The 15,532-nt window shown below is 38.2% G+C and overlaps 1 protein-coding gene across 3 annotated transcripts in view; it reads left to right on the forward strand.

The window, feature by feature from the left end:
• Nucleotides 1–15,532, forward strand: part of LOC145994948 (protein spitz-like) — a 314,442-nt gene that overhangs the window by 183,154 nt on the left and 115,756 nt on the right. For 2 of the 3 annotated variants that reach the window (XM_083131464.1, XM_083131466.1), the window contains exon 1: nt 5,251–6,119. The exons of the other annotated variant lie outside the window; for it this stretch is intronic. In XM_083131464.1, coding sequence (XP_082987590.1) covers nt 5,963–6,119 — 157 coding nt within the window. In that variant the 5' untranslated portion in view covers nt 5,251–5,962. Of the gene's footprint in view, nt 1–5,250; nt 6,120–15,532 lie in introns of those variants that run through there. 3 annotated transcript variants of the gene reach the window in all.

Consider the following 15,532-nt stretch of genomic DNA (forward strand, 5'->3'; position numbering starts at 1 on the left):
TTGTAGTTGTTTTTTGTAATATTGCATTGTGAATTACATGCGGATTACAGAATTAGCATTTGGAAGGAAACTTATTCGTTATAATCCATCACCGAGAGATGCCCTGATAGTTTCTGGAAACATCTTTCTTTACCGGAAAAGAAAGAAAGAAAGAAGAAAAGAAATCGAGTTGGATTAAATTATTGTGTTATTGAATTCTTATTCAAGACCATCCTTAGGGCTGGCTAGTGATGCTAGTCAGTTCGGTAGCACTTTGGCCCCCGGCAAAGGTCTGGAAAGTTTGCGCAGAATTTTTCGAGTGTTGCATCATACGGCCACAATCGTGGGATTAGTGAATCATCAGCATCGAACATCTGCAAGGTCGTCTACTGTCACTCGGGCTGGTATAATGCTTTACGTGGTAAATTTAGCATCGGATGAGGGTGCGTGTTTGGACGTGTCGGGAAGCTGCTCTCGCGTTTTCTTTTTTGTTCGCCCGACGACTCTTGCTTCTCATTCAATATGTCCGATGTTTCCTTGGTCTTTTCACTTCCTCGCTGAAAGAAACGACTCGTCTCAAGGCTCACGTGTGCTCAACATTGTTGCTGATCCCGGTCATTCGGCCGTTCATTCGGTGCAAAGCAAAGTGGGGGAGGGGAGGACTCAGCAGGGGTTTGTGGAGAATTATTCAGGAAGAGCGCACGTACACTGTTGTGACTGGGCTGGTTGTAGTATACATAACGTTAACGTACGTACAATGGTCGTATGTAGAAGAAGAAAAAGAGTTTAACGGACCCCAATTGATTAATAATAAACCTTGTTTTTATTGTGCAACCGTGTTTGAAAAAAATCTCAAAACTTTATTTATTGTTTAGTAGGTTCGGGATATACATGTTCTTCAATTCGAGTGATGTTACTTTTTCGACAATGTCAAAGCAACTGTTGCAGAAATATTGTACATAGACTGATATCTAAAAAGAATAAAATATAGTGAGATTTTGGTAGACAATTTGTTAAGTTTGAAAATAAAACCGTAAAATGAAATGTAAAAATAATGTTATATAATATAATTACTGTACATCAGTATTTACATTTATTTTATGAATATTTTTTATTGGGTTTAATATAACATGTCTAACTATTAATACTTGTATTTTAGTTTGTGTTTATTTCTTCATACGTACACATAGCGGTACAGTATGTACGGCATTATTCATCGTTGTGATTGCGAGAAGATAAAAAGGAAGAAAACTGTTTGTAAAAGGTTGCCCTAATCGAAACCATTGTTTGAATTGATGTAAAATTCTATCAGAGCGTAGAACCAATAGAATTCCGAGGGTGAAGGCGCTAAGTAGGGGAAAGAAGTGGGAAGTCAAAGGGGAGCGGGAATATTTTCTGAGAACAACCGTCTTTAGTAAACACCTAAATACGATACAGATCAAGAACGTATTTAGGGGGGGGCGGACCCCCCCGAAAGGTTTATGAAATACTAAAATTAAATAATGAAAAATATATTCGTTTAGCCGTTGTTGTATAATTTCATCAGAACTTATTGTAAGACAAGGATTATATTGGGATCATACGGCTTTGAATGACAGGAAGGATGTATTTAGGGGGTTCGGACCCCCCTCCACACACACACCCGAAAGACTTAAGTACGGAAATTAATTATGAAAATATACTCGTTTAGCATTTGTTGTAATTTACTCTTAACTTATTGGAAGACAAGGATTATATTGGGATCATACTACTTTGAAGGACAGGAAGGATGTATTTAAGGGCGGGTCCAGGGGTCCAGACCCCCCGAAAGACTTACGAAGTACTAAAATTAAGTAATGAAAATATTAGCATTTGTTGCATAATCGATGGTTATAACTTTCCTCAGAACCTTTTAGAAGGCAAGGATTACGTTGGGATCATACAGCTTTGAATGGCATTACAAAGAAGATTTATATACACTTCTACTCAAAATAATATGCATAAAATATTAATCAGAAACTTATTTTTTCTCCAACTACATGTAACATCATTTTTGTTATTCGATAAATATTCAATTATTCATTTATTTGACAATAATTTTATTTGCCAGGTTTGACCCGACTGTTCGACAATTTGTAAAGATGAAAGAACCAAAATTTTATTGATACTAAAATTTGTGCAGTGTTTCAAATAAAACAAGTATTTTTTTTCATTTTGGAAAAAATGTTAGAATGCTTGGAAGGTAATTTTAAAATATGATACACAAAGTGAAAATATCTATGTTAAACTTACATAAATTCATTTATAAAAAATATTAGTTATGTTCGGAATGACCCCCAAACCTAAATTCACAAAATTTACGTTCATGTTTTCATAGGAAATATTGAAACGGCATTTTCTTGAAATGTTTTTCTTGAAATACTAGTAAAAACCGATATGAGAGTACGAAATGGTTATTGTTTTAACATTGGAATTCGCCGTCGCGTAAACCAATAATAATTGCGTAAATATGTAGTCAAGGTTAAATAAACAGAATCAGAAATCATCAAAACGAAATAATAAATAATATTTTCAAATTCTGTTCAATTAAAATTAAAAATATTTCTTCTTAAAGACAAACCAATACGGGAACACAACTGAGACCACCACCATTCGTACAAAATAGCCCAGAATGACATGCAACTTAGTACATCAAGTTTCCAATCAACTGTCGATAGGGGGCGGGGAGCGCAGTGGCAGTTTGTAGGACGAAATGACCGGTGAATTACGCGACGATCTACACTTCAATGGATCGCTCTGTATAATAAATTTCGCTGGTGTCTATGAGACCTTCACATTAAGGTTCAATCTGTATATGTAACTCTTTGCGACATGTCTTGTTCGTGCTGCGGTAGGTGCCTGTCTATACTTCGCAGATCCAAGAATGTTATTGGTACCGATTGATGGCTTAAGATCAGCAACTTTCAATATAATCTTCAGGAAATTATAAGAATAAGTGAAAGTTGAAATTTGTGTGAAGTTGAAACTTTCCTGCCAGTACCAACGTGGATTACAAAAAGTGACAAAATATTTTCCTACGGTGTTCCTGCTGTTATTACTTGGATGATAAAGTATAAACTTAATAATGCAAAAATAACAAAAGAGAAGTAATTAGAAAAATCCTCACATTCCATCGTTTATTTGTTTTCACTGAATGCCTAACTTCATGAACAGCAAAATAGAAAGTATTATAACCGACATTCACTTCTTGCACAATGGCATTGTAAGGAAACCATTGTATAGCAGGAGTTAAATATGATTATCAATGCAGGGAATATATTCCGAGGCTTGGCATGGTGTTATTGTTAAATTTCAACATTGAAAACTCTGTTTAACAATGAACTTTAGAATTATACGTATGTGATTGTTGTGGTGGTGAAATTATAATTGAAATTCTCTGATACACTTCAGCAGAAAGCCTGAAATATTTCACATGACGTAAAACTAAGGGGCAGTTATTTTTTCGTGCACGAGGGAGTACATACTAATGATGGAAGATGCAGGAAAGAGATCACAAGTACGATACCACAGTCAGAGAAGAGCTTTTACTGCAAGGAAAATTATTATTAACTTCCAAGAATATAAATTTGGCTATAAGCAAGACGTTTATCTATAACTCAGTATATGGATGCGAAACATCACCAGTCGCTGAAGCTGAAAGGAAAAGACAGGAAGCCTTCGAACTGTGGTGCTACGGGACAATGTTGAAGATCAAATGGGTGGACAAAGAAACAAGAGAAGATGTTCTGAGACGTGCACATATCAAGTGAAGCCTGTGGAAATTGACAGTCCACAGAAGTTGCAAGTGGTAGGTCATATCCTGAGACCTGAGGGAAGGATGCAAGGGTAAAAACGTATAGGGAGACTAGAAGAGAGTGTATCAAACAAATTGCTCAAGATGCGAGTTGCTAATGTTACATTAGCGGAAGACAGGAGCAAATGAAGAAATGCAACAAAGAAAAACTCAAGGGGTCCCGGGTTCGATACTCGGTGGAGGCACAAGTGGTTCGGATCCCACTTTAAACTGTAGGTGCAGTCCCGATTAGCCTTACTGTGCATAAAGTGGACTTAAAACACTAACTCAACAACAACAGCAACAAAAAAATACAATATAAAAGAAGGCCATGAAAAATTCTAAAATTTGGTAATCTTTAAATTCTTCCTTGCGTATTTCGTTCATAAATTTAATGTTACATTGAAATACATTTTGATGGGCGAGATTAGCACTATGGATACTTTGAAATTTCATTTTAGATTTCTCTATCCCTTGGTATGTGCCATTAATGAAACACAATTCTGAAGTATTCATAAACAACCTATTGTCGTGGTATTTACTTTAAAGTTGCCGTCGCAGTCTGGGGGTGAGGCTGCTGATATCCCACTATGAAATATGAACCCTCTGTCCTACCTAGCGTAATAGCCTACATGAGAAACTCTTCGGTGACATTAATCATTTTAAGTTAGTTAATGCTTACAATAAAATTGCAAAATTCTTAGCAGCCACTATCACTGAAAGGTGCTCAGCGGATAAAATTTCATTCATACCCTTGTCCACATGACTAAAATGCTTTAGCTGCGGCATTAGGATGTTCATGTATTTAACTTCAACCATTCGCCGGAAGAAGTTTTACTTAAGCAATTCATGTCGAGTGTTGTTACTCCTAACAATTTAACGTCACCCATATAGAGGTACAGAAAGTGTCAATTTATGTAAATTAACTGCAATGTAATGTAAAATTTGCAACTTTCACTCATCTTTTGACACTTTATCCTTTTCACACTCACTAGGTTGACCAAAATATTCAACATTAGCCGACCACCCACCCCCTAGACAGGGGTAGTGCACTCTCTTCTTGCCCGGGTATATGAAGTGTTCGCCACTTGTAATTAAACATCGATATAAAACTTAAGTAATTGCATGCAGTTTGGAAGTTGTAATTAAACAAGTGAGAACTGGAGCATCGTTGGTAACAATAATTATCTAAATGTTAAAGGGGTGAATTCGCGTATCTAATTACCTGTAGGTGTCGAAAACACCACACACACACACACACGCACGCACAAATAAAACGTCCCGCAAGTAAAATTTTTGGATATTTCCTGTCTAGACGCACGATGGGCCTTGAGCGAGGCTATCTGTGTCAGTCGCTTGCCCGTTGGCTCCCGTTCGTTATGTCTCGGCTAACATCGGTTACCTTCGCAACTCTCCGAGCACCGCTGATCAGACACCGAAGCAGTTGGCAGATGGTCGCAGAGGGGCGTAGAAAGAGGACGGTTAGGTTAACGTGTATTAGTGGACGCGAACTGTGCGATCGTTGTCTAAGCAATCCATCCACTCTGAAGATATGCAACATTGGTGATTGTTGTGTTTGTTTTTTTTATAGTGACGTGTACATGCAAGTGAGAAGATTGGCAGAAAGGAGCTGACCTCTGTGACCCTGTTGGAATAATAGTTGGCTCAAAAGTTTTTAACCTTGATATTTAGTGTGTTGGGTGTTCGGCAACTGTTTCTGCATGTTCAGAAAAATATTCAGCTTGCGCTGTTTTGGCTTCTTACAAGGGCCGCGTGGCCGGCCCGAACCTCCCTACCCCCTTTTTGCGGCCGGTGGGGTGGAGCCTCTGTGGAAAAAGTGATCGATTGATTGATATATCGACAGTGTTGCAAGATTTGTTTTCGATTCGAAGAATAAGAATGAGCGGAGCGAAGACTTAGGTGAAGTTTCAGGATCGAACCCAGGACGAGACCTTACTTTGGGTGACCATTAATGATGGTTGAAGGATAGTGAAGAAAGGGATAATGATGTGTTCCTGTAGTGTGTATTCTAGCGTTCGGACAATTAGCACCTGCCTGATGACTTGAAATTGTTTACGGTGTTGAAGACATTACTACATCAGTGAATTCTGTTTACAAATCAGTGGCAGATAGCATTAAAATATCTAGCCAACACGTACATTCCATAAAATTATGGCCGAAACGGACTTTCCGTGGGGGCCACCTTTCCCAACGGGCCCCCCTATATCAGACCTAGCAATTCCCCTTTTAATTGGACTCCTTAGGATAGTGGAGTATATTGGTGCAAAAATATTTTGTCGGTTTTTTAGGTTCCTCGCAAGATTTTCAGGTAAGTGAATGATAGCCGTCAAAGGCGAACTAATCAGTATTCTATTGTAATATTTTTGACATTTCATATAATAACCCCGTTGATGTTGGGGGATTCTCCCATTACGTTCTTGACATACCTGTTTACCACTTGTGTATTTTTGGAACATAAGCAACAAATAGTCTTCGTGTATACGGGAGAAGTATAATGCGTCAGAAACATTTTTTGTCCTCTTAAATTAAACAAGGTGTTTTCACTATTGACCCATTTGGCGTTCAAGTGCTCGCGTTACTCACACCGGCTACTTCGTAGTTCTGATAGCTGTAAAGCTTCGTTTCTTCCTTCTGTAGTATCATATGACGATATAGTTTCGCAGCCATACGCTAACATACCAAGGCGAGTGTACACCATACTTGCGCCGTGCTATTAAAGAACTGCAGGGTTAAACTTGGCTTGAGTTGAATAAGTTTTTGAAGCCACGCGCAGATATTGTCTAAGTGCGATATCCCTAGGCACGTTACTTGACTTACGTTTGTGTGTGCCCTGATGGTTGCTTTCTCCACGGTATAATCACACTGAGCATTGTAAGTGTAGTGTGTTCCGAAAAGTCGTAGGTTTCGAATGAGTGGTGCGTAACTAACAAAGCTAAGACGTGGGTTGGCAAGTGGAAATTTTATTAACTTCTCGACTGGAAAGGAACATTAATGATAACGGGCAGGTATGTAGTTGGGGTATAAAGGCTATAGTATCGGCGTCTCCTACCAGCTAGTCAAGATAATATTTTATTAGAAATTGTAATGTACTGTCAGCATGAAAATTTGGTTTTCATAATGTAACTTTTACAGTTATTATTTTAATATAGCTTAAACAAACTGAAAATAAATCTCTGGGAAACATTAGAATATTTATTACGAATTACATAAAAACATGAACATTAAGAATGAAAATATTTTTGAAAAGAGGTTCGGGTTCGATTCAACGACCTTCTACCGTCTTTCGTTTGGTATTCAGTCTGTATGTTGCAAATGATATATTTTTAATATTTTAAAGTAATTTCTATTCGGGGGGCCTCCCGAAGGCGCAATGGTAGTGCCGTCGCCTTGTAATGAATGTGTCCCGGGTTCGATACCCGGTGGAGGCACAGTGGTTCGGATTCCACTTTAAACTGTAGGTGCAGTCCCAATTAGCCTTACTGTGCATAAACTGAACTTAAAACGCCAAATCAATCAATCAATAATTTCTATGAGTATGTTCGTCAGGACGGTGGATGTATTAAATGTGCGATGTCGTAACAGAGGTTCATTTCTAGGGCCCCTGATATTTGTTGAAACCCTTGGTGGTTGTATCAATCGGATCATTAGATGAGATTAGTTTTCAGATTTAGAAAATGAATCACTCATAGGTGCAGTGTATGTGAATTACACGCCCGGTAATATTTACGTTACTATGCTTTCATCAGATTGGCCGATATTCGTATGCAACCATCAGTGGAATAAGAGACAGTAAGGAGAAGGCGGATTATCTCTCTATGGCATCCAAAAGTAAGCAGTCGCCCCAATAGACCTCGAACTTAAAGAAAGACAGTTTATCCACCCCCACGAGAGAGTTTGAATTCGAACACGGAACCTACAGTGGAGAAATCATAATCAGCCAGAGGCGGATTGTGGCGTGTTTTCAATTTTCATTTTGGAAATTTGTTTTTTGGTGACGAATAAAGTTTGAGACTACAATGATCTTGCAAGGAACTTTTTGTAGCACTTTGTAATCTAGAGTTTCATTATCTGGACGGAACAAGAAACTTTTGCTCCCGTCAGAATTATCCAAGCGAGTCAACTTCTCCAAGACATTTAAAATTCCTAACACAGTGGGCAGTGGGTAAAGACCATTTAAACTACCAAATAAAATTAACGACGGGAAATTTTTGACAGTCACTCTGTCTGGAGTTGTACAAGTAAGTGCCTGTTGCGTCTCGAAATGTGTGTGTGTGTGCATACGCAGAGTATAGAGGTTATTAAGACAAACAGCTTGTCCCAATGAAGTTTTCTTAGTTTTTACGCTACGAACTATAAATTGAAATATTATCGTGAATATATATGCAAACAAGCTTAGTATATCTGAATAATTTGCATTGGAAAAAAAATCTATCGGGTATTTTTTACACAAATATCATGCCCAAGTTTCGAACGAGACCGAGATCATTGATACTCGAAATCTCGGTATAGTCCCTATATTAGAATGTCGAGATATAATACATAAAAGACTAAACGGTCCCGGGTTCGAAACCCAGATCAATAAAAGGCTGAACTAAAACTCCGCAGAGGGCTGAGAAGCGTCTTTCTCTTTCCATTGGGTGACGCGTGTCGATTTAATCCATTCTCCATCCCCGTCATCACGATTAACCTGGATAAGTAGGCAAACTGCGTGAAACAACCAAAATTAACACTTACAAAAATAAGAAAAAAGAGCTGTTTCTCTGTCGGCCTCTTGGATCTTGTTTATCGGCTTATATAGTTGATCCTAGGATTGGATTCTTACCCTGCGACGCCAAAGTATTTTCCGAAAATTTCTCTCCTTTTGAAATGCTGCTAAAGTTTCTCAAACTTGAAAATTACATATATATAGGTAGAGTTCCTTCTAGATATATATAGGTAGAGTTCCTTCTAGAATCTAGAGTATTCAAGGGAATCTTCGTGTGGTTTGTTTTTGCTGTTGTCTAGATATCTGTAATAGTTTGGCAGCACCGAAACCCTGCTAGTACAGACAATCTAGAGAACAGCGTGAGCAAACTACATGAAAATTCACCTGAATATCTATCTAGAAGGAATTCGGAACCGATTTTTTATATTTGATTCAGAATTTGGAATGTAATACCGATTTTTTCGAATTTTAAAATAAAAAGAAAAATCTGCTGACCCAGGCCAGAGATCCAGCGTTTTTTGTCAGTTCTAGAGTGGCAAGAAATTTTTTACGATAAATTTTATCATTGCAAAGGTAACAATTATGACAGGAATGTTGATTGCTCATATTGTTCACCTGTCTTGCACAATAGGTTGCGAATTATTTTGTTAATAATTAAGCGTTTTACGATTCAGATTGCTATATTAATTTAATCTCCCGTTATTGTAAAGAATATATGTAAATGTCAGATCTGAAAAATGTGATTTCTCTGAGGTAGTTTATATTTATTTCCGTGCTCGTGATAATTTAATTTTATCGTGACATGGAACATATGAAACGTCTTCCGTTGGATCCCAAGGCAGCATTCCTTGAATCGATTCCTGGCGTACCTCCAGCCCTTGATCGTCCCAGACAGTCAGCTGAGCCCGAACAGACAGAACTCAAAAATCCCTCGCACCCCTATGACTACTTCTTTGTTCTTTGAATGTGGGCATGTGACGAACTAAATGTGGTGCAGGTAGCAAGTAGAAAATGTCTACTCTCCCTGTTAAGGTTTCGGGTAATTGGAGCCATGGTCGACAAATCCATGCACTTAATTGTACAGCGCCGACCTCCGTGGTAGAGTGGTTAGCACACCACGATACGGAGCCAGGGGTCCCGGGTTCGAATCCTGGCCTGGGCATGGCTGTTCTTTGTGAGTTTCCCTTGATCCATCTCATCATATCACCCATCTTCATCTTCGCGATTAGCCAAAAGTGGCATACAAGCGAATTCAAATTAACAAAATTATAATTTAATTGTACAGCATAGTTGAGTAAGTTGGTAATAAAGAGTAACGCGTTACAGTCCTGTTACTCTTGTCATACTCTAAGGACATTTAACGGTTTGTCTGTGTTATATATTTTCCCAGTGTAACTTCACGTGCACAAGTTGAAAACAACACAACAAAAATAATAACAATACTCGTATTTGCGTGACTTTACTCAGACTCAGCGGAATAGTTCGGAGCAATTTACACTATCAAACTATTGAGAGGCACATTTTTTTACTTACGTCCTTCACATGCAAATAACCCAAATACGTGAAAAAAATCGATGGAATAGATATGTGAATTAACTTTGTGTGAATAGTAAGAATTTGTGTGATTTCAGTAATTCCAGAACAGTACTAAATTTCCCCTGAATGCACGAGAGTACTGAAATTACAAGGGGAAGTCATTAAATAATAGGAATTTTATGAATATATATATATATATATATATATATATATATATATATATATTCAAGAGTACAAACAAAAATTGTTTCTGGCTTATGCTTCGCAACATAACTTGGTCCAGTAGGAAAAAAAAGGGTGTTCTTTAACCAACTTTGCATCACACCTATTGCCTGGTTAAATGTTTTTTGAAAGGTACAAACAAGTGAAACCCCGATGGCACCAAGTCTGGAATGTACGGTGGATATTTCAACACAATTTTATTGCACGTAGTGTATCCACTGTGGGTGTGGGCGTTGTCGTGAAGCAACGGTACCCCTTTTAAGAGAAGTCCCCGGCGTTTCGATCGTATCGCGGGCTTCTTTCTCTTGTCACTACTGTTGTCACAGCTTGACCCCAATATAGTGCACCAATGTGTGACCGTTGACATTCTCAAAAGAGTATCAGCATGAATTTTTCGAAGTAGTAGGAGGCCTGTCTCTTGAAATTTTTTGTTAGCAAAGACGACGGGTGCTTCCTCTCCATCGATTGTCTCTTACGCTATGGTTGAAAATGGTGCACCCAGGACTTTATCATGTTACAATTCGATCGACAGAAGCATCTTGTCCACGAGCATTTATTACAACGGACCGAATGCCCCTGGTACGCGTATGATCATCGGACATTCCTATACCCGAGGTCCTTATGGACATTATAGTATGCAGAGCCGTAACTCATGTTAACTTCTACGGCGATTTCATCAAAAGTGACTTGCCTGCAATCACGAATTCGATGCTCGATCAGCGTTTCACTGTTTTGAGTTGTCACGGTAACTGGTCTCCCGCTTAGGTGCTGTGCGCCCATTCGTACTCTCTCCCCTGACTCAAACAACTGTCTCCATATTGAACCTCCATTCTTCTGTAGATTTCACGAGCCTCCTCGATGGCGTATTGGTAACGTCGTCGCCTTGTAATCAAGGGGTCCCAAGTTCGATACCCGTTGGAGGCTCATGGGACAGTGGTTCGGTTCCCACTTTAAACTGTATGTCCAGTCCAAATTAGCCTTCCTGTGCATAAAGTGGACTTAAAACAATAAATCAATCAATCAGTTCTGTAGATTTCACAAGGTTTCACAACCTCTGACCACAAAAGTGGAAAATGCTTCGTTGTTCTTCCACGGTGCAAGTCGACAGTGAAGCGGCCATGTCGTACGAGCTCCTTCACAGGTGCATACTGTTCGATCGACACGGCCTCCTTATAGGGTGTTTGCTAAGCAATACATTTTGTGTCCCGAAATAAGATTTTCCGTTGTGCATACTTTTCCCGTGTTCTTTAGAATAAAATACCTGTTATTTAATTACTTTCCCTCGTACATTCGATTCCTGTATCTCAGCTGAATCCGTTATCTGGTTGTGTGATTTGTCGGTATTATAGAGTGGTGTGACGAATCAGAAAATTGGCGTGTTCCAATGTACTCCCCAATATTTTTTATTCAGATTCCAATATATGTGATTTTATCAGACACATTTATCATTTCCAATATACCGAGCATACTGTGGTCCATATATATATATATATATATATATATATATATATATATATATATATATATATATATATATATATATTATATTTTGATTTGATTTATTTTACTTCGCTTTTCTGCAACTTTGGGCTAATCGCGACGATTTAGATAAGCAATGACATGATTAAATTGATGGAAGGACCTTCGCAAATAACGCCATCCCCGGTTAGGCATTAGAACCCAGGTCTGACGTAGCGCGCTGTGCTAATCACTCCGGAGACCGGCTATTATGAATATCCTGCTGATTTTACACGGCTGCAGTTCTTGATACATAAGAGAAATGAGTAATATTATAATATAGATTTTTGAAAACATTGGAACAAGATTCAGCTTGAAATGCGTAATTCTTAGGTTTTCCCTTACAAGAGAACAATGCAACTCTGTAGGATATTATGAACAATATCTATGCCGTATTTCAGTTTCAAATATAAGAAACTGGATTGAGGAATTTTGGGTATAATCATACATCGAAGATCGGCTGCCATCACATCTCTGGTGTACCATAAAAACCGCATAGGGACACCGAAGAGGGCGTTATAGGAGATCAGAACCTCCGTTTTTTTTTTCAAGCAAATAGATTATTACAATTACTTCACATTTTCTGTAGTAAATCCCCTTCTCAAAACTTTCTGGATGCGCCTTTGCCTATAAGTATCTATGTGGCGCCGACGCATATTTAGCGTGTCGATCTGTGAGCTTCAAAAAGTGGGTCTTCAGTTACGCAGCATTTCTTTACATACATGGCTGATTCCTGGCAGGGACTGTTAAAAATTTCGTTCCTAAGAGTATGTTCTTGTAGAATTTGAGTTTTGAGACGATAGGCAAAACAGCAATAACAAAAGAAAAATGCAATCTTCTGTTCCTGGAGAGCATGAATTTTTTGACGGCGCGAGAACGTAGTTTTAGCTCTCGTGGTAGGGTGGGGTGTGACGCATGGCTTCTCCGCCCTCTTCTTTTCCGTGTGAGTTCAATGTCTCCAGTAGCTGCTTTCACCCGTTGCCTAAAGAGCCAATTCACAACGCATGCATGTTTTTGAGAAGGTATACGTACGTCGTAGTCCCAGTTTGGACATCTCTCGGATATGATCGTTCCACAAATCGTTTGCGGTGATGGAAAATAAAATTAATTTCTTAAAATGGTGGATTTCCCGTTTTAGAGTAGGAAAGCAATGTTGATTTTTAATATAGAAAAAGCGGAGTCGAAGCTTTTGAATTGTGGTTCCTTTCGAAAGAACCATGAAGTCTTTGTTTTTCAAGATTCTTCCCGCAAGGGATCGTGCTCTGACCATCCCCCTTCATAAACGAAAAGGAACGACCGCTTGGTGCAGAAGCAAGTAAGAAATTTATGCATACAGGTATGCTTCAGCAAGACGAATTTCACGAACTATGGCGCAATAGGTAGTGATGGGACACCACCATTCAGTATAATTTTTGTAGTAATTCTTTTGCTTACCAGAACAATTGTCGTTATAGGTAATTGTAATGTAAACGAGGTAATCAGAATGCTTCCGCCCACCTCCTTGCAACATACAAGAGAGACGCATCACAACCAGGTCATTTTTTTCTTATTTTCTTTGACAAAAGTGATACAACGATGCTACAAGGCTTCAGAGCCATGGAAGTTACTTTGGCTTGTGTGTAACCACTCATTTCCAAAAGGCTTTCCCTTATCTCTTTTTTTTTTTTTTTTTTTTCCAAATTAAGCAACTATTCTTAAGTCAATGGGACCCGGTCTGGTGAATAAGGTGGGTTACAAGTTCTAATCTCGCATTCCCTATGGCGCCCATCACAACGTGAGATCTGTGTGGTGCCTCGTTGTCGTGACAATAGAGGATGCCACGATTAAAGTTTATTTTGTATTTGTTTTTCATGAACTCAAGCAAGTGATGTATTAGGCAAGCGTACTATTTTACTAGAACAAGCGGCTTAATTACGTATAATGATTCTTTTTTCATGTTGAAGTCTTGTTTCTGCGATCCAAAATACGCTGCTTTTCAAAATCGAGGTACGTACACACAGAGCCTAAAGTGAATTTGATGCACTCTAATGCTCTAATGATGCATATAAATGTGTAATTTCGGTTTGTTTAAAATTGACGTGATGTTTGATGCATTTTACTGCATCAAATAGGAATATCTACTATGACGTGTGTCTTTTGATGCATCTTAGTTCGTAATTCTGTGGCTGGTGAAATTTAATACATTTAACTGCATACTTTTAACTTATGCAGATGCCTGCATAATTTTCGCAAAACGTATAAAATTTGTTGATGTTTTTACAATAATTGAGTTCGTCAGTTCACGAAGTGATGGAAGTAGAAACGCAATACGTTAGGAAGAAAAGTGCATGTATTTCCATGCTGTTTTATCTTCGTTACACCTTTCTGCCATCAGCAAATCCAATGCTCACCTGAAGCCACCCCGAAATCCTAAAAATGTCTTAATTTAAATAGTGTATGATGGTAATTAATTGTACTATCTTCGCAGGATTAAGCATCTTGTATATAATAAGTGTAGCATACTGAGAAATTCTTCACGGCTTCTACCCCCCAGTTTTTCGTCTTTAGATGGCTGCTGCTGATAAGGGGATGAACCCCCTTAGATTCCCACTATGTACCTGGTTGCAGTTTCGGTAGAAGGAAATGGAGAACATTTGTACTTAAAATCATGCTGGTTTAGTATTTCTCCCTCCAAAATTAGAAAAACACGGGAGAGACAATAATGAATATGGGTAATTTCGATGAGCAAGCGAAGAAACAGTTAACAGAAAAAGCATGCGGCTACACAGACAAGTTTTATTGAAACAATCTGAAATTCTGAATGGAGTTGGTATCACTGTCATGCGCATTACCGGCACTTCAACCTGCTTATTATGTTAGCATCTCCACATTTTCGTGCTACCAACGTTGTTCTGTAAAAAATATCGTGCAATAGAGCGTTCGTTTCCAGGGTGTGGTAAATGGAGTGCAAGAATGTAAGATCACGGGTGCGTAACTTTCACTGTTGTTTCTGAATCACCCACTGTCAATTTTTAATTGCACGTATTTTCATGTACAGGCATTCGATCGCATGCAGCTATTTTGTTTCACATACCAGGAACATTCTTTATGAAGAATCGTTTGAAATTCGAGGAGAAAATAATTAACAAAGTAAACGGAAAAGTAGAGAAAGTCATTTATGTTAGATAATATACACTTATTAGAGAGCTTGCTTACATCTTATACTTGCACGTGCGCCGACACATCATCTAACCCCCCTCCCACACACACAATGCTCTACTGAACACGTATTACTTATCTTTACTCCACAGTATACATACTAATCAATTCAGTGTATTATTATATTATAATATTTATATTATCTTTATCGTATTATCATGATCATTGTTTTTTTCTCTTTGTTTTTATTCATTTATTGTATCTCTGACAACCACGAGCCCGAAACACGCCTGCTTAAATAAAGACCATTCTAAAGGGGCTTTACTATTTATTTACGACTTGGATTACATAGCAAAGTTGGAGCTGTAATGCCTTTCTTCCACTTAACCATTTATTGCAATTTTTTTCAAAGAAATTGGCAAAAGTAGGCAGTTTGTGTATCATATAAAAAGTTTTAAACTCTTGGTAAAAAAAAAAAAAAAAAGTTGTAGCACACTAGCCGAAAGCCCGTATTTGTCGTTCTATGCAAACAAAGCGTCAACAACTAAACGTAAACTCTAAACCCAGTTTTGAAAATTGTGCTCTCCGCTGAAAATACAATA

The sequence above is a fragment of the Lepisma saccharinum genome, chromosome 11 (genome assembly GCF_977018435.1).
Source record: "Lepisma saccharinum chromosome 11, izLepSacc3.1, whole genome shotgun sequence".
NCBI classification, from domain to species: domain Eukaryota; kingdom Metazoa; phylum Arthropoda; class Insecta; order Zygentoma; family Lepismatidae; genus Lepisma; species Lepisma saccharinum.